Source organism: Eptesicus fuscus, chromosome 9, assembly GCF_027574615.1.
Source record: "Eptesicus fuscus isolate TK198812 chromosome 9, DD_ASM_mEF_20220401, whole genome shotgun sequence".
NCBI classification, from domain to species: Eukaryota; Metazoa; Chordata; class Mammalia; order Chiroptera; family Vespertilionidae; genus Eptesicus; species Eptesicus fuscus.
In genome coordinates, this window is record NC_072481.1 from 32231514 (window position 1) to 32254727 (window position 23214).

The window sequence follows — 23214 nt, forward strand, 5'->3', positions numbered from 1 at the left end:
GCCTGTGTGAGGGGGTGCACAAGGCCTGGGAGGACCCCAGCCCCTGCATGCCGCAGAAGGCGGGTCTGCAGCCAGAGTCCACGTCGGGGCCTCCTGCCTGTGTCCCTGCTCTTCATGCACATGTTTGGGGAACTCTGCGGGTGGGGGGCCGGGAGACCTGAGTGGCCGTCCAGCTCAGCCTGTCCAGGGCACAGGTATGCAGATGAGGAAACAGCGGCCCAGAGGGCAGCTGGCCCCTCCAGGGTAAGCTGGAGGCCGTGAAACGGCAGAGGTCAGAGCGGGTCCTTTTGGTCCAAGCCCTTTCTTTTATAGCCGGGAAAACTAAGGCCCAAAAAGGATGGGGGATGGCAGAAAATAGCACGGTCCTGTTTGGGTCCAGGTGGGGACCCAGGCAGCATGTCCTACACCTCTCCCCTCAGCCCCCAAATCACACAAACCTTCCCCCACAAGGTGGGGTCCATGATCCCCATGTTGCAAAGAAACAGAGACTCGGGGAGATGGAGGCATTGACCGTCACCCAGCGGCTAAGTGGCGGAGCTGGGATGCAGCCTGCATCTCTCTTACTCCACCCCCAGTGCCCTTGTTGGGGCAGCAGGGGTGCCTTGTTGGAGCTGAGCAGACAGGACGAGGCTAAGAAGAGCCCTGTCCCCAACCTGAACCCGACCCCCCACCCCTCCCTCTCAGGCTGCACTGACACAGGCTGTGTTGGGGACATGCAGGGAGGAGGGGTACCAGCAACCCCCTGCTGTCATTACCTTCTCGTGTGCCTAGCCCTTGCCCTTGGGGCCCAGCCAGGCCCCTGGTTACATCTCCCAGAGGCCACAGGCAGTCCCAGTAGCACCAGGCCTCTCTGCACCCCCTCCCAGTCCTGGCAGTGTCCCTCCAGGCCTCTCGGGGTCACCCACCCTGACTTACCCCCTCCCTCCTTCCCTCTTTCCCTCTGCACTGCATTTCCTGGACCCAGCCCTGAAGCAACAGGCCTCTGGCCCCCACTTGGCGTGTGAACAGATCAGGGCTAGGTCAGGTCAGGCCCCGAATGAGCCCTTATCTCGGCCTTCATGGCCCCAGAGGGTCCTGGGGAAGCCCCGGAGGTACAGCCGCTAAGCCCGGCCCCTGCCTGCGCCCATCCCCTCGTAAACATCCCGAGCAGCTCCGCAGGGTGAGGCTGCTTCCCCAGCACCCGAGGTTCAGAGCCCAGAGGGTCAGCCCCGTGGAGTCTGGGTCTTCTTTCCAGAGGAAACCCGGTCCCGTCCCCACCTCCCCGCTGGCCCCAGAGAGCATGGATTCTCTCCGTGGGCAGGAAAGTGGTGGGACAGACTGGAGGGGACCAGCCTGGGTCCTGACCCTGGCCCTCCACCTGCTCCAGGGGTCCAAGGAATGCCCCCTCTCCTCTCTGGGCCTCAGTTTCCTCAACCACCAACCTTGCCAGAGAGAGATGGGAATCGACGGCCGTGACGGGTGTCTAGCCTGATGCACCGTCCGCACTGCAAATATGAGTCCCTCCTTTCCCGTCCTATGACATCCTGACAGAATGCTGGCCAAATCCGGCTGTGTCCCAGGCACCCAGATAGGGTTCAGTTCTTGACTGCACAGACTCCCTAAGTAAGCCACTGTCCTACTCTGGCCTCAGTTTCCCCATCAGCAACATGGGGCTGGTCACCTCCTTTGCCCACTTCTCTGGACCGTTCAGGGCTGCGGATCGAGAGGCGTCACCGCCTCAACCTCGGTTTCCTCATCTGCAAAGTGGAGAGGCTTCTCCCAGGGTGGGTGTGAGCCCGGACGAGCGGGGACAGCCGGTGCGCACAGGGGCCTGTGGGAGGGCGCTCGCCCTGGAGCACGGTTCGGGAGCTCCGGCAGGAGGCTCTGTGAGCTGCACGGCTCCTCCTCCTCCTCCTCCTCCTCCTCCTCCTCCTCCTCCTCCTCCTCCTCCTCCTCCTCGCAGCGGACCCTGAGAGCCCGCGTGAGGACCCAGGCTTTGGAGCCGCCGCCGGGACTCCAGGCCTGGGACTTGGCTGCTGCGGGGGCACGCGCAGGGTTTCCTGAGGGCGCGTGGGGGAGCTGGGCCGGAGGAATGTTCTGCACACGTCAGGCCCTGGAAAAACAATCATGGAGATGGGCCCGGTGCCCTCTTTCCGGCAAGTGTGCTGCACACACGGAGCTCTGTTTGTTTGCTTTTTGACAAAAGCGTGTGGATTTGTATCAGCGTCCCCAAGGGACAGCGCCTGGAGCCGGGCAGAGCAGAGAGCAAGAGAGAGAGACTCGGGAGGGGCTGAGGCCTGTGAGAGAGGGGCTGTGTGTGTGTGTCTGTGCATATGTCGGGGTGGGGGTCAAGCCTACGGGGAGGGGCCCTGTGTCTGTCTGTCTGCATGTGCATGTATGTCTGCATCTCTGTGAGGTTGGGGGGGGGGCAGGTCTGAGGAGGACTGTCTCCCTCCCACCCCATACCTTCCTTTCAGCAAGGCAAGCCGCTCACTGCCCTGTCTCTCTTTTTGCTCTCCTCCGTTTCTTTAACTGGCAACTCTCCGTGGCAGCACCAAGGTATGGTTGTCTCTTTCTGCTTTCCTCTCCCCACGAGGCCAGCCAACCTCACCAGGGTCCAGAGGGCAGGGTTACCTTGTGGGTCGGCGGGCACAGCAATCCCTGATACGTAATCCACCTCTTGCAAACATCCTCCTGACCCCCTAGCACCACTGAGAAGTCAGAGCCACTGGATGTGTTAAAAAAGGGAAGCCCGGGGAGTTCGAGCCCAGTCGCCGCTGGAGTCCCCAAGCAGGGTGCTGTGGAAGCCCCGTGGGGGAGCCCAGAATCCAGTGATGCCCACAGAGCCCTGCCCTGGGTCCGTCCTGGGGCCTGAGAGGAACCGGGCCCCTCCTTGAGGAGGAGGCTGGACAAGCCCAGCAGCGCAGGTGGACGGTGCCTCCGTGGGAAGCTCGGGGGGTGGAGGTGGAAGGAGAGTCGAGGAGGGCTCGGCGGGGAGGTGATGGGAGCCAGAGGCAGGGGCAGCAGCAGGAGTGAAGACGTAAGCAGGGCCCACGTGACAAAGGGTCTTTGTTGGCCAGAGATGGGCTGTGTCCAAGGGCACCAGGGGGTCATGGAGGGTTTGGAAGAGCAGGGCCAGCTCTGTGGGGGAAGGTTGGAGGCACAGAGAGCAGGTGGAGCCCTGGCGGGAACCAAGGGAGGCTGTGGGCATGGATTTGTTCAAGGAGAGCGATGGGAGCCCCGAGGGTAAGGGGCACAGAGGGCGCAGATGCTCAGCCGCCCCTGGTCTGTGTCTGAGACCCACTTCCCTCCTGGCCTCCCGTGATGGTCAGGGAAGGACCAGAGAGCAGTCTGGGACTCTGGCGCCACTGCCAGGGGTGGTCAGCTGCTCCTAGCCAGGGGTCCTGCCATACCCCAGCCTGACCCCATGACCGTGCCCCCTTGCCCCACGCTGTCCCTCTCTGTTCCCCTCTCCCCCTCCTCCTGCTCCTCCTCCTCCTCTTCCCCAAGGCAGCCACCACACGTCACTCCGTGTGCTCTTGCTGCCTCTCTGCAGCTCTGGGCTGCGAAGGGGGTTTTTTCTTAGAGCCGGGGTGAGCTGGGAGGACCCTCAGTGGGCCCCATTCTGCAGAGGAGAAAAGTGAGCCTCAGAGAGGAGAGGCAACTGACCCGAGGGCCCAGTGATAGGGTGGCATCGACACACAGACCCCTCCTTCACTACCAGGTCGGGCACCTTCCCCGCACTCCTCAGCAGGGCTGGCGGAGTCAGACCCCTTCGGGCCAGGGACACGGAGGGCGGGCCAGGGCATGAGCCAGCAGCCTGCCCCTCGCCAGTCATCCTCCCCACCACAGGCCACACAGCAGGACCTGGGGCCCGGCGGTGGCCCCTCACTCACCCACCTCTGCTCTCTGATGTTGCAGAAGCCATACGCCTGTCAGATCCCCGGCTGCTCCAAGCGCTACACGGACCCCAGCTCCCTCCGCAAGCACGTGAAGGCCCATTCGGCCAAAGAGCAGCAGGTGCGTAAGAAGGTAAGACGGCCTCTGCTGCAGGCCCCCCTCTGCGGACACCCCCTGGCCTCCCGGCCCCATGTCCAGCCTCACGCAGGAGCCCGCACTCCTCGTGTGCATTCGCCCTTCCACTCACCAAGGATGCTGCTGTCCATCGTCCACCGTCTGCTCACACCCCTCCCCTGAACGTACGTCCTCACCCCCCGCCAGCCAGACAGACCACCCCCCTCCTCTCTCATCCCTCTGCCCACGCACTGTGGCTCACTTATTAAACATTTGACGTCAGGCACCGTGTAGGGCTCGAAGATGCAAAAATGGAAAACCATGGTCCCCATCTTTAGTGGGGACCTGGTGGGTGACAGACAGACAGACATAGAGTGAATTCGGTGTGATTTAATAAAGCCTGTAGAAGGGGTATGCCGAGGATAGTCAGGGGCACAGAGAAGGGGGCCTTAGCCCGTCAGGGTGGGGACAGGAGGGTCTCAGAAGAAATCACACCAGGAGCAGGGGTGTGAGATCCGGAGCCAGCCTGCCGGGCTCACCCCACTACCCTGTGGCCTTGGGCACGTTTCTTAGTACCTTCTTCCTTCATGCTCCTCAGCTGTCCAGTCGGGCAATTGAGGACTTGCTTCCCAGGTGGCCACGAGGCCTCCGTGAGTAAATGCAGACACGTGGAGGGTTTAGAACAGCACAGGGCAGAGGAGCACCAGTGTCAGACCTGGAGGGGCAGCGGGAGGGTGGTGCTGCTGACCAGGGCAGAGAAGCTACGAAAGAAGCAGGTTTGCAGGAGAAAGCAGCGGGTTCCGTTTGGGACAAGGAGTGTGCGCGCTGCTGAGGGGCCCCGTGCAGCGGAAGGGACGGGGCTGCGACTTGGGGCAGAACCACCTGGCTGGGTTTTACCCATACTGTCTAGGACCACTGGGGCATGGGAGTGGGCACACTTGAGAGCCAGGGAGGGTGTGGGGCGAAGAGAAGCATCAGGGCCCAATCCGGGGGTGTCGGCGTGACAGAGCGGGGAAGAGCCCATTCGTTTGCTCAGCAGGATTTATGGAGCACCCCTGTCTTCGGAGCGCTGTCCTCAGAGCGATGGGCACGGCCGTGGATAAAGCAGAGACAGGCCTGGGGGCTGGAGAAAGCACAGACCGCTGTAGTCACGGGCTGGGGGTGCCGAGATCGGGTGCCGGAGGGAGCAAGCCGTGGGAGAGACCGTCGTGGGGAGACAGCCGGGCTTGAGACGTTGGTCTTCACCCTGCAGGCAGCGGGGCCAGGAAGCGGGAGAGCAGCGAAGGGACATGGTCCAAGCAGGCGCCTTGAGCTCAGGGGTGAAAACACCACATCCCCGGGAACGGGGGGCGACTTAAACTCAGCCCCGTGTCTGGTGCTTCACGGACTGTGTCTCATTTAGGCCTAGGGAGTGGGCACTTGTTTTCCCATTTTAGAGATGTAGAAACTGAGGCTCGGAGAGTTCACAAACCTCCCCAGCGCTGTGCAGCGTGGGAGTGACAGAGCCAGGGTCTGAGCTCTCTCCACCCCTCTCATGTGAGGGGCCTGAGTGGGGACAGAGGAGTAGCCCAGTCTCCATGCCAGGGATGCTCTGTCCCCGGCGGCCTGGTGCCCGAGGACCCGAATCCTGCCCTGGTTTTCCCAGGCCCCATGCTTGGCTCACACCGAGCCCCAGGGACCTGGAGCCTCGAGCTGCAAACCTCCCAACAATAAGCATCCATTAAGAGCCATCGGGGATGATGTATCTCTCTGGGTAAGGCGACCCTTGTATTATGACAGCTCCTTGGCAGCCCCGCTGCGTTTCAGAGAGAATTAGAAATGCTTTTCTCCCTTAATGCTCCTCTCCCGCTGCTCCTAATCCGATCGACATTGCGGTCTGCGAGGCATGCTCGGGCCCTCTTTTGCCAGAAACTTAATTTACATGGAAAACAGCTGCTGGGTCAAGGAGCTGAGAGCCCATTGGGAGGCTGGGCATGCCTTCCCCAAACCTGGGTGCTGGCCCTTCTGGGCTGAGAGGGTGGGAAAACCCTCGGGCTGACTCGCAGCCGCAGTGCGACATGAGGCACGGCTCTCGCTTTCTCCGGGTCGGGTCTGTCCCTGGTAAAATGAGGATTTGGACGAGTCCGTCTTCAGGGTTCTCAGAGTCGGGCCTTGGGATTTCCTTGGGAGAAGGGGCCCTTCCCATCCGGGCGCATGCCCACTCCTCACCCAGTGTCCCTAGGGCCCCACTCAGCCCCGCCCCGTCCCCACCTGGCCCCATCTGGAGAGGTGCCAGGCTCTAGTCTGTCTTTAAGGGACAGCTGAGGGTTGTTGGCCAAGGACGTGCCAGCCCAGCCTTGCTCTGAGGCAGTGAGCTCAGGGCCGTGTATGGGTTGAGTGCCCACGGTGGGACCCTGTGAGACGCAGCCAGCTGCAGTCAGCTAGCCCTTCACACAGCACATGCAGCCGTGTGCTTGCACCATCATGTGTTGGTCCTCACCGCAGCCGGGGCGAGGGGATTATTGTTGCTACAGGCAGGGGAGGGGAGAGCCAGAGAGGCTGTTTGCCCAGTGTCCGCAGGGAAGAAGAGGAGATGGAGGAGGATTTGCACCCAGGTCTTCTGTCCCTAGCCCTGGACTATGTCCGCTGCATCTATGCCAAGAAGAAAGAAAGATGGTGGGGGCGGTAGAGGCAGGCGGGAAACACTCGATGTACGACTCTATTTCACTCCCACTTCACCCCTTCACTCTGCGGCAGCTACGGGAACCTGCCTGTGGGGGGCCCCAGCTGCACTGTTGACACCCATCCTAATGTTGGTGCTGAGGCAAGACCCCTTCCCATGACCGTCTGGGAAGCTCCCACCAACCTCCTTCCCCTCCCTGCCCGTGGGGTCAGACTTGTAAGGTGGTCTGATCTCTCCCAGCCTGTCCAGCTCTCAAGTAAGCATTCCCCGTTAAAATCCTTGCCTGATCAGTCTCGTCTTAGCATCTACTTCTCACGCCTGAACTCACACAACCTTCTGAGGGACACAGTTAGCTCCATTTTACAAACGAGGAAACTGAGGCACAGTGAGGTGAAGGGTCTTGCCCTGGGGCCACCATCCTTCCTGCCCTGTCCCCTAAAGCGAGGTTGCTGGGGGCCGGCTGTCTCGTGCTAACACCCTCTCTCCCTGTGCTTGCTCCCCAGCTGCACGCAGGCCCTGATACCGAGGCCGACGTCCTGACCGAGTGTCTGGCCCTGCAGCAGCTCCACGCGTCCACACAGCTGGCTGCCGGCGACGGGAAGGGGGGCCGAGCCGTGGGCCAGGAGCTGCTCCCAGGTATGCGTGCTGGGAGGCAGGGCCAGGCTCACAGCCCGGAGGGCCCTTCACTGCCACCCAGCCCCGCGGGAAGACAGTGATGCTGTGTGGGCCCACGGGGCGATATAGACATGACTTGCTGAGGGAGACCCTCCTTCACACTCGTCTGTGGCTCCCGTTGCCCAGGGGAGGAAGCCGGGCTCCTCTCAGCCCGGCCTCCGAGGCCTCGTGGCCTCGGTGCTCCTGGCACCTCCTGACCCCCACCCTCCCCCCCTTGGCACACTGGATACAGTTTCCTGAACACCCTGCGCTCCCTCTTTCCTCGGAGCCGGGTACACACTTCGCCAGCCTCCTCTCCACCAAGGCAGCCCCTGCCCTTCCTTCAGGACCCGCCTTGGTCAGGCCTGGGCTTCGACTGGAAGCCCCATGCACTCCCCACCGGGACTCCTTGCTCAGAGGAGAGAGCCGAGGCTGTGTGAGGGTGGGCAACGTGGCCGCAGTCACTCCAGCTCACTGCTAAACTCTGCGGCCAGAGATGCCCCCAAGCCCCTGGGTCCCTAAAGGTTCCTCCGGCCAGACTCAGAGCTCTAGTCCCCCAAGGCAACCTGCATGTCCCTCCCCATGGCCACCAGCCATGGGCAGGTCTCGGGCCCGGCAGGAGCTCCTGGCCGCTTGCTGGGACTCCAGCCTGGACAGGGCAGTGTGGCCTGTGGCTTCCAGCTGACAATGTAGCACTCTCCCCTCCGCTCCCCCCCAGCTTCTTTCCCCCCCCCCCCCCCCCCCGCCCAGAAACCACAGGATCAGAGCAGCAAGCCCTTCCCACCCTCTGGGATTTCTTGAATTACTCCAACCATTTTAAACATTTTTTATTTTCCAGTTTTTTATTCTTTCCTCTCAGCATTGAAGTAGCAGCAGATTTGAAACTGTCAGAGCGCTTAGTGTGTGTGCAGACAGCCCACAGGGCGGGGACAGCCCAGGGTGAGTCCCCCCCTTCCCCTGCCCGGGCTGCTAAAAGAGCAGGACAGGAAGGGACGGTGGGGGTGACCCCGCCCAGGGACGAAGGCTTACACCTCCAGTGCCAGCTCCCTGCAGCTGGTAATGACTCCGGGAAGCTCTGTGTGGAGGAGGATTCCGAGGCTCCGCAGGGCAGAGGGCTGTGGCTGAGGAGCAGTAGCTTCCTGCAGCCCATCGTTTCCACCTGGGAGGACTCAGGCCCTCGGAGTCCTTAGCAGGTCCAGCGGGGAAGCTGCTTCTCCCGGATGCCAGCCCACGGCCGGCGGCAACCGTCTCTCGAGCACTTGGCTGGTCTGGTCACGTGGCAGACACCCTCTCATTCAGTCCCCGGGGAGCCCATGCTGCAGCTGAGGACAAAGCCGCGGAGGCGGCACCCCGGAGGGCAGCACTGGGTGGCAGCCGCTGCCAGGCCCGTCGGACAGCGAGGGAGCGTGCCTTCCCTGCCTGGGGCGTCAGGCCCCCCCGCCAGACGTGCTCTGATGACAAATGTGATTGTGGACGTGGTCGCCTTTATAAACCCAATGGCTGATCCTTTTATCAGCATCATTATTACCATTGTGGCTCACGGTGAATGAGAAACTGTTTACTCATCCATCTCTCAGTAATGCCACAGCCAGCATTTGCCGAGCGTGTGCAGGAGCTGTTCTAGGTACCACACACGCAAGTGTTAACGGACTTAAACCTCAACAAGCACGTGCTTTCTACACCCTGAAGCGCGTTTGGGGAGAGGCCTGGCAAGCCCCGTGGCGTCCCCACTCTCCCTGCCCATCACGATGCGCTTTCCCTTCCGGGTGAGGAAGCAGTTCCTGTGAGGCCGAGCCACTCTTTGCCGAGGTCCCACCGCCAGTAAATGGCAGAGGCTGGGGCGCGGGCCATCTGGTTGCAGGCTGTGCCCTTAACCGACTCGTCTGCCGCTTCCTGCTGCTAAGCCACACCTTGCCAAACTGAGCACCTCGTGTGTTCCAGGCCCCGTGCTGGTCCCGACCTCGAGCAGCTTCTCGGGCAGCAGGGAGGGAAGGACCAGCCAGGCAAACCCAGGAGTCCTGGTCTCCTAAGCTCCGGCCCCCAGGCTCTGCTGCGGGCGCCCGGCAGATGCCTGAAGCGCAGTTGGGAACAGATGTTAGGGCCAGAGGTTAAGCACTCACGGCTGATGATTGATGACGCCGATTTACAGCCTGAAGTGGTGCGTTTCAGGGAGAGGCCTGGCGAGCCCCATGGCTCCCCACTCTCCCTGCTCATCACGATGTGGTGATCCCCTCATTTCCATCCACTGTCTGTTCACATGTTCGACATGCCTCATTCATGAACTCAGGAGGCGGGGCCACCAGGGACCTGGACTGAGGCCGGGCAAAGGCTGGGGAAGCAGGGGTAGTGTCAAGCAGTGCTAGGATGGAGGAGTCCCGAACAGGGGGGTGAAGGCCAGGGAGGCGCTGGTGAGGGAGACACTGAATTGTCATTGTCTGACTACTGGAAGCCCCTGCGAGCTTGTCTGTCATCAGAAGGACCTGCAGTCTTCATGGGGAACCTCGGCGGCTTCTCTGGCAGGCCGCGTTAGCAGACCCCGGGGCAGTGAGGACGTGAGAAGCATGAGGTCAGCATGGCTGAGGGAGAGGGTGCAGGATTTACCAGGATTCTAGGCCTTCCAAGCTATCAGGCCCCCAAATTGGTTCAAGATGGCAGCAAGAGTGGTGAGCAGAGCAGGGCCAAGCCAGCTCCATCCACGGAACCCCCTCCAGGGCCTTCCTGGCCGAGCTGGGGAAGGAGGTGTGGGCGAGCGAGGCAGTGGCTGGGTGGACGGCATCGCTGCCATGGGAGCAGCGGTCCCTCAGACGGGCAGGGTAAGGACAGGGGCCAAGAGGCAGAGGGCCCTCAGGAACCTATTCGGAGCCGGGCCTCAGCCAGCCCACGGTGCAGCCTGCACCTGAGGCATCCCCGCCAGAACCGGAGCTGGAGCTGGCTTTAAATGGACTTTCTTTTGCTGTCACTTGGGAGACCTGGTGCGCCGTGTCCAGCCTGCTCCCCATCCGTGGCGTCCTTTCTCAGAGGTCCCCAGGCCAGCCTGCCGTCAGCTAGCACAGCGGTCCTCTCTTTGGACATCTGGGTTCTGCTCCCACATCTCTGGATGATGGGTAGTTCACTTTCCCAAAGGCAGTCCACTGCCTCACAGCAGCTGGCCGGTAGAGGGTAGGGCGTGGCCACAGTCTGCTTCTCTCCAGTCCGGGAGCCCTGTTCCGCTTCTGGGGCTACACAGGCACCAGAGCAAGCCCCTTCTCTCCCAGAGTAGCCCGGAGGTTGGAGGCAGCCGCTCCACACTGTCCTCCTGTCCCCATAAACACACACACACACACACACACACACACACACACACACACACACGCACGCCTGGCCACCCAGGCCTCTGACAGCCCTTGTCAGGCCTCTGCTCCAGGGTAGGCCTCAGCTCCGCACACAGCCCTTCAAGAAGCCAGGGCATGAGCAAAGCAGAGTGGACCCATCCTCTCCTTGTTTGGGCCCCTAACCTATGGCCACAACCTTGCTGGTTTCCTTCTTCCCTTTCTCTCTCCATAAGCAGGCACACAGCTGCTGGGCCGTCCACAGCCGTCTCTAGGGAGTGGCCGAAGCCCAGCGATGTTTGTTTGCTTCCCTGCAGGCTTGTATCCTGGCTCCATCACCCCCCAGGATGGGCTCGCACCCGGCCTTCTGCCCCCCACGCACGATGTCCCTTCCAGGCACCACCCGCTGGAAGCCACCACCGGTTCCCACCATCTGTCCCCTCTGCCCATGGCTGAGAGCACCAGGGATGGGTACGTACAGCAAGCCACCCTCCTCCCAGGTGGTACGCGGCACCTGCCGGGGGGGTTGGGGGCCGGTGAGGGCAGGCGTCCCTCACACTAAGTGGTTGTTGCTGATAGGAAATAGCCAACGCTTAGGCAGCACTCAGCTAAGGACGACGTCTGTGTCAAACTCGTTCCGGGCGCGATCTCACTGGCGTCTCCCAGTCGCCCTCCCAGGTCGATGGAATGGCACCTGGGCTTCTTGATGCCTCGCCTTGTGCACACTCTCCTCTCCCATGGGGGTGTCCTGCCCCCGGGCTGCCATGCCCACACCCAGGCTTCCTTGGGAGCCTCCCTCCGCTTTCCCTCTGGCTCGCACTGTGCATTTGGTGAGCAGACTGCCCACCGTCCGCTCCAAGAAGCCCACTGGGCCTCGCCCCCACTCTGGACAGTGCAGCTGGGACCCACGGCAGGTCCTGCCAGGCTGCCCAGGAGCCCTCACGGCAGGGTCACTGCAGGGAGGGGCGGCCTCTTCCTGCAATCAGTGCGGTTCCCCTGTGGCCACTTGATTGGCTGGAAATGGTGAATGTGCTAATTGCTGGCCTCCAGCGCTGCCAAAACCTGCTTTCTTTGCCCTGCCTCCGGCCTCCCGGCCACTTTCGCTTATCTCCAGCAAAAATTGATCAGATTGTCCCCCAGGGCCCGCTCCAGAGCCTTCCTCCTCCCCTGTCCTTCCTCCCCAAGGCCTCGGTCTTGGCCAACTTGTGCCTGGGCTGACCTGGCTTTATCACCAAATTTGTTGTCCAGGGCTCCTCCTGCGACTCACTCACCCTTTTATTCTAAGTCCATGTAAGCCCCTGGTATGGGCAGGCCCTGCGGCACCGACCCCAGCCCTGGGGAAGCTCCCGTGAGGAGGGGACGGGGACAAGCCTGCAGGGATTGACCACACAGACATGTGCTTGAGGGAAGACAGCAGGAGAAACCACGGAGGCCCAGAGGAGGACCCAGTGTGGGGGGGGAGGCCGGCAGGAAGGCACCTGGAGGTGACGCTCAGCTGGGCCTCTGGGTTACGTAGGAGCTGGCTGAGGGGAGAGGATGGGGGAGGGAGCAGCACGCGTGAAGGCCACGCGTGGTGAGAGCCGGTGTGTCCTGGGACACTGGGATCTTCGTGTGGGCAGACAGGCTCAGGAGAGAGGTCACGGGGTGGCGGGACCCCATGTGATGGGTGCCGAGCAGTAAGTGGTCAGCTCTGGGGATGAGGCCTGCAGCGCGAGCCGAGGGTGCCGGAGCAGCACTGGGTGTGGGGGATGGCAACCAGAGCGGGGCTGTGGGTGGGCAGGAAGAAGCGCAGGGAGGCATTAGAGACCCGGAACAAGCAGGGTTTAGGAAAACTCTGGCTGTGGAGAGAAGAGGGGCCATCGGAGGAGCCCCCCGGGGGCAGAGGTGCTGTGCATGGAGCCAGGGCAGACTGTGATGGCGAGGGCACGGACAGCCACAGAGAGGCAGCCTGACAGGGCCCGAAGGGGCACCCAGAAAGCAAGCCCTGCCGGAGCCCGGGTTCCTTCTCTGTCAAGGGAGCATTCGGTCCCTCCTGGGGGAGGGCGAGACCCCTGCATGTGCTGACACCGTATGTGTCACCGGGCACAGCGTCCAGGCCACCAGCCCCACCCACCGGCCAGGCCACCTGCTCCCCCGCCAGCCAGCCCAAAGCATCTCCAGCCAAAGCAAAATAAACCACAGAGGCCTTTCCCACCCGGGCATGTGCGCTCTGCTCCGCCTCATTCATCACCTGCCTGCCGCCTGCATAAGTGCCCGTCAGGAATTCCTGCAATGGAGGCCGAGTGATGACAAGCCCGCGACGGACCCCGGCTCGCCCGCCCGCCCACCCGTGCCTGCGGGAGCCCGGGCTCGAGTCACCCCAGCCACCCGGCGCCCAGGCTCCTCCGGCTGCGGGAGAGGGGCCCTCAGCCTGACACCAGGCCCAGCCCAGCTTGAATGGGTTTCTTTTTCCAGCCCCGAGAGGAGGAGAGGAGGTGGGGGAAGGCCTGCAGCCTCCCCGTCCTGCCAAAGTCAACAGGGAAGGCCCCTCGCGGCTCCCCGGTGGTTTGCTGGGACGTTTAAAGGGCCTGACAGAATTATCTGATTCACTCAGAAATACGCTAAGAGGGCCTGACTTCATGACCGAATTTATTTATTCTGGCTCAGGGAAGACGCCGAATAGGGTGGTATTTTACCCCGGCCCCGGACGAGGTATGAAGCCCTACGTCTGCCAGGCCAGTGAGGTTTCATATTAATTTTTATAGGTTCCAATTGGAGCAAAAATATTTGATTTAGGAGTCATTTGCATGACTCAGAAGAGGAGCTCCAGATGATCTCTTTCCTTTTAAAGGGTTCAGGTAGAGCAGCGTAACCTCAGCCTTCGCGTCTGCTGCGGAGAGAGCCGCGTTCTGTTTAATTTCACTGGCTGTGAAGGTGGCAAATGTGGATTTATGGCAGGTGTGAGACAGGAAACACAAACTTGGGAAATGCATGTTTGTTCCCCTTCAGATCTGGCTCTCCTTAGTTCTGCAGTGCCGTTCATCTCTGGGTTTTGTGGCTGAGCAATTCAGAAACGCGTTTGTTAGTGTTTACCAGCTGTTTGCTGCCCGCCAGGCCCAGGGCTGAGCACCCGGGACAGAGGACCGGACCTGGCCCTCCCGCAGGAGGGGGCCAGCAGGAAATCAGGGGAGAGCTGGAGTGTGGGTACCAGGCTGGGGTGAGCATCAGGCAGACGGGCACCACCCAGCAGGCCCGCGGGAGGACCCACCCTGCGGCCACACCTCGGCCCGTCTCAGCCTGGAGAACCGGTTAGGAGGGCACGCAGCTGGCGCACACCCTCAGTCTAGGGAGCACAGTGGGACCGGGCCCACCTGCCGGCCATGACAGTTCCTTCCTGGGGCCTTGATGAGGATCCAGTCCATCAGCAGAAGGAGGCTGAAGTGTCCCTGCAGGAGTCAGATGCTGGGCGGGGGACCCAGGCGCAGTGCGGAGGCCGCCCTGCTGCTGCCCTCAGAGCACTCGCAGTGGTGGGCCCAGACCCCGGAGTGGGGGCGGCGCAGTGGGGGACGGTGACGCGGCGATGGCAGGAGGCATCCCCTTAAGGGAGCAGCTAGGACCCGGCAGAGCTGCAGACATGGAGCCCACCGGCCTCTCCCCAAGCCCCTGCCCTGTTTCATGACGGTCCTGCTTCCTCAGAGGCACAGATCTGCCCCACTAACGCCTCGCGCCTGGAGGGTGGGCCAGGGCAGCAGCGAGTCCAGGAGAGATGCCAGGGACGGGCACGAGGCCACGGAGCGCGGCGGTGCAGGGCAACGAGGCCCACCTGCTGGCCTCCTTCCCCTCGTCCCACAACGAGATGGTTCACCGAGTGGCCAACAACGTACCTGCCGTCGTCCCGGTGCGTGGCCTGCATTGCTTTGTCCACGTTAGTCTCACCATAACTACGGCAGTGCTGTGTGGCCGGGCTAACCCAGGCAACCTCTCTGAGCCTTGGTTTCTGACCTGTGAGGACACAGGCGAGAGGCGAAGGTGCAGGGAGTGGACTGTCAGTGCCGTGGGGTGGTCTCCTGCTAAGGCACGGCCTGGGCTTTCCCGGCGGCTGTTCCCGGACTCACGCTCCGGACGCCAGCGCGGCACGCACAGTCAGTGTGGGGATCCGGCAGGGGAGGCTGGCCTTGAGCCCTGGGTCACGCGCTGCAGTGTGTCACGCAGGGGACACAGCAGCCACGCGGGGAACCAAGGCTCAGAGACATCAGGCCTCTTGCCCCAAATCGCGTGGCCGGTGAGAGCCGAGGAGGCTGTAAACACAGCTCTGTCGACTCCAGAGGTCGTGTTCTTTGCTGTGGGTCCTAAACACCAGAAGGCAGTTTCCCTTTACTGGTTCCTTCGGGCTCTAATGCTTATAAGATCTGAAATTTAATTCCAGTTTGAACATCATCAGAAGTAACATCTTTCTCTCTCACTATACTGTCACAGGTAGAGAGGTCACCTAGTGAGCTCACCATTGCTGGAGGGAAGCAGGCAGCGGTGGCCATGCCTCTGGCCGCCCCACCCCTGAGCCCATCCTGCTCACAGCTGCCTCTGTTTCCTCCAGGTTGGGACCCGGCCTCCTCTCACCCATGGTCAGCCCGCTGAAGGGGCTTGGGCCACCACCGCTGCCACCGTCCTCCCAGAGCCGTTCTCCGGGCGGCCAGCCCTTCCCCACGCTCCCCAGCAAGCCACCCTACCCGCCCTTCCAGAGCCCTCCACCCCCGCCTCTGCCCAGCCCCCAAGGTAAGCTCCGGCTGCGGCCTCTCCTGTCCACACACGGACTCCTGCTGGGTGCCCAAGAGGATGGGACCCCGACCTGGGGGAGGCCGGGGGGTAACAGAGTGACAGCAGGCATTGAAGGCCTCACTGGAGAAGCCAGAGTCAGGGACTCGACACGCCGACGCGGGGGCACTTCCTGGAGGAAGTTTGTGCTGAGGGGTGAAAACCAGCCGGTTCCATTGATAAGGCTCTCCCAGCAGCGGGAGCAGCATCCGGGCAGGATGACCGGGTATCTCAGAGGAGAAGGGGGAAGGGCCAACAGCCCCTCAGGCAGAGCACTCATCAGCCACCGACAGCTCAGGTGCAGCCACAGGAGGCCCAGGCGCCCCTCCCTCTGGCGCAGGGCAGAGCTGGCACCTCTCCCCCCGGGGACTCCCCTCTGAGTCACACCCATCATGCCTGTTCAGGAAGCATTGCGGGGGTGGGGGGGGGCGAGGGGGGTGCTACACAGCGTAGCAGAGACGTTCCCCTCCCACCGGGGCATTTTCCTTGGTTAATGCAGCCCCTGCCGCCTCCCTCTGCAGGGTACCAGGGCAGCTTCCACTCCATCCAGAACTGCTTCCCCTATGGCGACTGCTACCGGGTAGCTGAGCCAGCAGCCAGTGGGGACGCACTGGCTGGGGAGGCCCCTGGTTTCAACCCCCTGCGGCCCAATGGCTACCACGGCCTCAGTGCACCCTTACCTGCCACAGGTAAGCCCCTCCTGCATGGCTCCCTTCCCCGAACGCCCACCAAGGCCCGGCCCTGTGCTGGGTGCTTTATGCCCATCGTCCCACAGCCTTGGGACAGCCCCCTGAGGCAGAGTCATCCCCGCTTTGCAGAGGGGAAATTGAAGCTTAGCGAGGTCCCAGGACCCCACAGAATGGGGACGTGCACCCTGCCCGACCCAAAGTCAGTTCCTCCACAGCCTCACACGGCTCATTCGTGTCTGGACTCTGGCAGGTTTCTGAAGACACAGAAGAATCAGACGAGCTCACAGTCTAATTGATGTTCCCTTTGAATGTTTACTGTACACCTACTATGTGTGGGGGGCACCGTTGTAGGCCCTGGAGAACCAGCAGGGAATGAGACAAACCCTGATCCGTTTAACCGATGAGGAAACAGAGGCCCAGAGGGGCCTCACTGCTAGGAAGGGACAGAGCCTGGGGTCATGCTTGCTCTTGTGCTGCACGTGTCCCTTCAGGGCCCTGGGCCTCCCCCAGGTAATGCCCTTGGCTGGGGTGGAGAGGCCTAGGGAGAGGGCGGGGCGGTGGGAGCCCAAGGCAGAGTCAGGCTCAGACCAGCCGGGCCAGTCCTGGTCAGAGCAGGGGCACAGATGGTGGGGCTGGGCCCTCCCTGAGTTCTCCAAGCCAAGCCCCACCCAGATCAGCCCCAGGGCCCAGGTCCGGCTGGAAGCTACAAGGCCTGGGCAGGATGTGGGGATCCCAAGACAGAGGGGAGCCTGAGACCTTGTCCCAGAGGCCCCTTGGGCAGCGGGCGTGTGCAGCTGGGCATGTAGGCATAGTCATAGGGACAAGCACCAAGGCCACAGAAGAGCATACACAAAGCTGTGGGCCCGTGTTTTCCATCCACACGCATGCTCCCATGTCTGCATATGTCTTACTCTTTATGTATCTGTGGAACCCGGTTGTGTGCATATGCACATGGAGCTGACATGGGTAGGTTCTAGGCAGTGTGAGCCCCATGAGTGTGTAAGGAACTTGCAGGACACGTGCTCATGTGTGCACACACGTGCTCACATCATGATTGTGCTGATGTTAATCCCCATCTGTGTGCACACACCTGTGTGCCCATCATGTGACCCCCATCCATGCATACACATGTGTGTTCTCCATCCCATAACTCCATCTGTGTGCATAGACTGTGTTCACATATGGTGTAAGTACCTCTGGGGGTGGACACATGTTACATACATGCTGTAGGCTGATGTGTACCCAGTCACAGGGTGTGTGTGTGCCATGTTTGCACCCATGTGGATTGATATGTGATTAGGCACTGGCCGCTGGCCACAGCTCTGCTAGTTCTCACTGACCATCCTCCACCAGCCCCCCACCAGCCCAAGGTGGGATTCCTTGGTTAGCAGCCAGGCCTAGAGTTCTGAGTGGCCGAGAGGCAGCGTCCATGCCCCCACAGCAAGGGAGGGGATTCTTTCGCCTCCCCTGGCCCCTGCTATCTGAGTGGCAGCCTAGTTTCCAGCGCCCATTCCCGACCCTGCCCACATCTCCTCTGCCAAGCTGGGCATAGACATGCAAGGTTGAACAAGGTGGCACCCTGGGGCCTCAGGAATAGTTCAGCCTGAACCCATTGCACAGATGGGAAGACTGAGGCCCACCTGTCTTAGGCTACAAACGTTCATGACAACAGCCCAGGCACAGAGTCCTTAGGGCAGGCAGGGACTGGATAAGGCGACCTCTCCAGACCCCTCCCATGTTGAGGGCCTTCCCGGGAGGCAGCATGTCCGAGGGAAGAGCCAGCTGTCTTGGAGCCAGATGGCCCTGGGTCCACAGCCCACCTCTGCCACCGAACTTGGGCAAGTGTCTTGCCCTCTGGGCACCTCTTCAGCTCTGCAATGGGATAGTGAGTCTCATCCCCCAGGACTGCTGTGAAGCTGGAGGGATAACACTTCACCGAGCCCAGAGCAGGTGCCAGTGGGTGCTGGTCCCTTCTGTGGGTTCCTGTGTCCGGTGGAGGAACCTGAAACGATGGGGTGGGCTGGGGTCCTTCTGCCAGGAGGGGACCAGCCCCTGCAGCAAGAGCTGTGATACCCCCCTCCTGCGCCCCTCACCCCCACCCCCACATTCTGCCCCACAGCCCAGCACTGGGTGAGAAATCCCCAAGCCAGCCTGTGCCTATCTCCCCCAGCTGCCCTGGGCCCATTGGGAATACAAGGCCTAGGGCGCCTCCCCCCACCCCGCCCCCACCCTACCTGGGCGGGCAGAGGGCTCAGATCAGGCCCTACTCAGGGGACACGGAGATGAGGGACCCTAGGCAGGAGGCTGGGGTCTGGGAGCTGGGAAAAGATGACAAGGCAGCACCCCGAGTTCTCCAGCCAGACCCTGTGCCCACACAGGCTACGAGGCCCTGGCCGAGGCCCCGTGCCCCACGGCGCTGCCGCCACAGCCACCGGAAGACGTCGTGTCCAGCGGCCCCGAGGACTGCAGCTTCTTCCCCAACGGGGCCTTTGACCCCTGCCTTAGTCACATTCCCTCCCTCTACACCGACAGCTGAGGAAGGCCCGCCCACCCGGCCACCCTCCACCACAGATGCTGCCTGCCCACCGGTGTGTGTCCCCACCCTCCGAGCACCCAGCCTGAGCCGCCAGACCGAAGCTCTCTGCGCATGAGGGTGCCGGTCCGAGGCGCCCAGCGCTGGCCGGTGCTCAGAGGCGCTGGCAGGGTCCGCGGCCTGTGCTGGTCCCTGACCGTGTCTTCCTTTTCCCTCCCCGATGGCTTTAAATCACAGACCTCGTGTATATAGAGTGTACAGGACTTGTTTTCCATTCTCCTGCCAGTTTTATATTTTTGGTTTTACAAGAAAAACATTAAAAACTGGAAATGAGACTTGGGGCCTGGCTCTGCTTGGGTGGCTCAGCCCAGAGGCTGGAGCAGGAGAACGGCCCAGGTGTGTATAGTGCAGCAGGTGTGGGGCTCGGGAGGCCACAGGAGACCCCTGGGGCCCTGGGTGCCCCGTGGCGATGGTGGGGATGAGTCGCGTGGCCCCTCAACGTGCTGTGAGCCTTACAGACGCCCGCACTAGTCTCAGGCCTCACTGAAAGGCAGGCTTCTCCCCATTGGCGGGCAGGAGGCCCACGGCTGGGACTGAAACTGGAACCCAGATCCGTCTGACCCGCACCTTTGCTTCCTGCACAGACTTCTCCAATTCCGGTGTGGCTTTGGGTGAGCCAGGCAGGCAGGGCAGGGCAGTCCTGAGCCCAGACAGCCTCCAAAGGCAGGGGCAGAGGCCGGGCCCTGCAGGCGGGCCAGGGAGGGAGGGGAGGAGGCCAGCTCTGAGGGCAGCAGGGCTCCCCTGGGGCTGCCGCCTTCCCTGCCTGCCTCCCTCCCCCTGGTCCAGCACGGAGCAGGCCCCCCACCAGGCCGGTGCAGCACCCTGGACAGTGCCCGCCTCCCCACAGCACCCTGAGGGTCACCTGGTAGGAAAAATTCCTCCAGGAAGATTCCTGCCTCGCAGCTGCTGGAGTGCAACCAGGCAAGGGAGCCCACATGACTGAGCACCTACTGTGCGCCGGGCCCTGCCCCGAGCTCCTGACAGCCCTGGGAAGGGCTTTCGATCCCCTCCCTCTTGGTAACACCTGCTGGGTTAGGGAGGCAAGGTGAGATGGAAAGATCTAGGCAACCCTTTCTTTATAGAGAGGGGCCCGAGGTCCAGAAAGGCCACCCGCCATGTGGTGACAGGACCGGGTGGCCGGGAGGCCGTGCGGCTCCTCGCCGTGGGGTGCGGCTCTGCCAGTCCTGCCCGCTTCACACAGCTCAGCTCTCGCCTCCTGCTCGCCCCGTGCATGTGCCTCCCTGGCTGTGTCAGGGCCCACCTTCCCTCTGCTCCTGGCTGGCTGCAGCCAAGGAGGAGCTGAGCGTGGACGCAGGGGAAGAAGTACGGCTCCCGGGCGGCCTTTCTGCACAGCCCCCTCTCGGGGAGGCCGTCTCCTGACACCCTGTTCACACGGTCGCACGTGGTCCCTTCATTTCACCCTCGTCAGTGGTCCCAGTCACAGGGCCTGACAGGCCCCCCATTTTACAGGTGCAGAGACAGGGAAACTAAGGCACAGCCCCTAGTGGTAGGGCTGGGATTCGGACCCCAGCCTCCGGCTCCAGAGCCTGCACTCTTACCCACTGCACTGCCTGCCCCTTGAAGACTGGGGGCCACCTGGTTCCCACCTCCCCTCCCCGCCTCAGCCTCCCCTCCCAGCCCCATGCAAACCCCTCAGGGCGGGACTAACCCAATGTCGCTCAGAACACCAACCTCTGGGGTGAGGACCCAGGGCTCCTGACTCCCACCCCCCAGGCTCCTTTGTGTCCCCCCCCCTCGGTCTCCCCCCATTCCACCCCCCACTGGTTTTATGGAACTAATTAGGTTGTGGCAAAATTCCTTTAACAGGGATGCTCAGGATTCAGTGCTGCATGTCATTGTAAGCACTTAATCCACTCCAGATAAGCAGAATTAAGCTGTACAATGAGGACATATTTCTAGTAATAATGAAAAGGGCTGAGCCAGGAGCAGAACACACAGGGAGCCAGCAGTTGGATCCCATTTAATTTCAGAGAAAAGGAGAAAAGGAGACAAAGGCAGAGAGAAACAAAGAGGCCGGGGAAATGCAGCCGGGCGAGCTGGAGATGGAGGCGGCGCCTGGAGCCCGGCACGCGCAGGGCTCAACCAGCCCCAGCGTCGCTCCATCTGCCCCCTGAACGTGACTGTGCCCCTCCCCTGCTGGGGTCTCACCTCACTCCTCCTCTCGGCTCACTCTGGGCCCCTGCCCTGACGCTCTGATGCCCACGGGTCTCCCTCCTAGAGCAAGGCGAGCTCAGCAGCGGCCGGGCCCCTGGGGTAGGACCCCTGAGACGGGACCGCTCCATCCCAGCCAGGGCTTTCTTCGTCCGTTATTTAGAGAACCCGCAGCCCTCCCGAGCCCTGGCCACTGCCAGGGGCCCGGCAGCAGGAGCCATACTGTCAGGGGCACGGTGACTGCTGCTCCTAGTCGGCAGGAGGCCTTGCTGAGAGGGCTGGGGGTCAGCCGGGGGGGGTGGGGTGGGCATTTCCCCTGGTGAGTTCCTGGGAGTTGGCCAAGGCTGGGGTCCTGCAGGGCCTGTAGGGCAATGGAGCTGAGTCTGCCCGGGGTCTCCCCAGGGGGCCCAGGAGCAGGGTCAGTGCCCAGGCCGACCAGGTGACTATGCCGCCCTTCCAAGCCCGCCTCTCCAGGTGGCCCTCAGCCCAGCCTAGTCCACTCCAGGCTGAGAGGGGCCGTCTCCCCACTGCCTGTCTCTGTCCCCATTTCCCTGTCTTCCCCATCCCTCCTTCCGTCTCCCTGTCCCTCTCTGCCTTCCCTCACTGGGCCCCCTCGTCCCCTGCAGGTCTCTGTGTCTTGAACTCTCCCTGCCTCTGTCTCACATTTCTCTGCTGCTGCCCTTTGTCCCTCCCCCTCCCTCCCAGTTCTCTCCTTCCTCCCTCTCTCCACCCTCCCAGTTCATTCCTGTTGTCTCCTTTCCCTCCGCTTTCTCTCTCTCTCTCTCTCTCTCTCTCTCTCTCTCTCTCTCTCTCTCTCTCGCCCTCTTCAAACTGCAAGGTCTGATCAAGAGAAGGACATCTTTTTCTCCCCTTCCTCTCCTCTCTGCTGCCTCCTTGCTCGGCCTCCCTAATTCTCTGTGGCCCAGAGGGGTCATGTAGCGGGGGCAGCGAGGGCTGAGGGGGAGCCCTAGAAGTGCTGGTGGGAGAGGCCTTGGGGCCACCCCTCCACCCCTGAGTTCCACCTGCCCGGGTCTCAGGGTGAACGGGGGTTAGGACTCTGCTTCTGCCCTTCGTGGCCGGGCCCGGGGCACAGGGACTCCCCACACCTGGGTCTGCCCTCCGGGAACTCCCTCCGCCTCCCCGGTCTCTCTCCCTCTGGCCCTTGTGTTCACTCCCTCCTCCACCCTGACCCACGTGGGGGCTGAGAGGGCCCACGGAGGCCACCCCTCTCACGTCACAGGTGCGGAAGCCCATGGAGAATGGGGTGCCAGGCAAGGGGGCCGTGGGGGTGCACGGCAGATTCACGCCTGAGGACGCCCCCTCCCGCCCCCTGCTGTGGAGGGAACAGTTGGGACGTACACCCGTGAAGGCAGGTCCTGATCTGTCCTCACTGCTGACTGCACGCAGCAGGCGCTCAACACCTGTTTGTTAAATACCTCCGTGGAGCAGGAGAGAGAGGAGCAAGGAGACACGGGTGGTCTGCACAGCACCTCGTGCAGAGCGGGCCCCGCAAATACTGTGAGCTGGTCACCCCACCCGACCCTGGTTTCCAAACGAGACAGGACAGGTAAGGGCAGGGCAGTGACCGGAGTGGAGAACCCGGCCCCCGGGCGCCTGGCCACACTCGGTGCGTTCTGTCGGTCCCTCTGCCGCCCATGCTGACGACTCCTACAGACGTGTGTGATGTTGCGCCTGCCAGGTAAGTGCCATCACCCACTGCAGAGGGAGGACCGGAGGCCCAGAGAGGTGACTCGCCCGAAGCCACCCAGAGCGTCAGGGCGGAGCTGGAGTCCAGGGCAGCCGGGTGCAGTGCCCGCCACGCCCTGCGGGTCTGCACGACAGGACCAAGGCTGGACGCAGGAGTTCTGGCTCACGCCCCTCTCCCCCTCCGTCCAGAGGGGACCGTTATGTTTTTACGAGTCCCGGTGTATATACTCGCCTGGGCCCCAGCCCTGCCAGGGATTTATAGGTTCTGAGTGATCCTGTCTCTGGGAGGAAATGCAAGTGGAACACAACCGGGAAGGAATTGCCGGCCCTGTCAGCCCTGCGGCTGCAGAGCCCCGCTCTTCCGTTTATTCCTGGGGGGGGGGGGGGGGGAGAGGGGGCGGGGGGAGTGTTGGTGCAACGCAACCCTGCAGGAGGGCCAGCGAGAGGCCCAGAGGCCCGTGAGGACAGGGCCGCCAGGCCGCCCTGAGCCGGCTTTGCACCAAGGAGATGTGTTCTGTTTGGGGGGCTGGAGGGGGGGTGTCTGCCTGAGCCCCCGCAGGGCCAGAGAGCACAGGGAGCACAGGGCCCGGTACTGGACTTGGGTCCAGTGGGTGATTTCCAGGGCAGAGCAGGCACCTGGAGCAG

The 23214-nt window shown here is 62.5% G+C and overlaps 1 protein-coding gene across 3 annotated transcripts in view; it reads left to right on the forward strand.

Moving 5' to 3' along the window:
* GLIS1 (GLIS family zinc finger 1) overlaps positions 1–18697 on the forward strand; it is a 229510-nt gene extending 210813 nt beyond the window's left edge. For 2 of the 3 annotated variants that reach the window (XM_054721433.1, XM_008139288.3), the window contains 6 exons: positions 3901–4011; positions 7159–7291; positions 10935–11088; positions 15191–15369; positions 15930–16097; positions 18476–18697. In XM_054721433.1, the coding sequence (XP_054577408.1) occupies positions 3901–4011; positions 7159–7291; positions 10935–11088; positions 15191–15369; positions 15930–16097; positions 18476–18633 (903 nt within the window). In that variant the 3' untranslated portion in view covers positions 18634–18697. The remainder of the gene's footprint in view (positions 1–3900; positions 4012–7158; positions 7292–10934; positions 11089–15190; positions 15370–15929; positions 16098–18475) is intronic. The other variant, XM_054721434.1, reaches the window with a different exon arrangement.
* The last annotated feature ends 4517 nt before the right edge of the window (positions 18698–23214 follow it).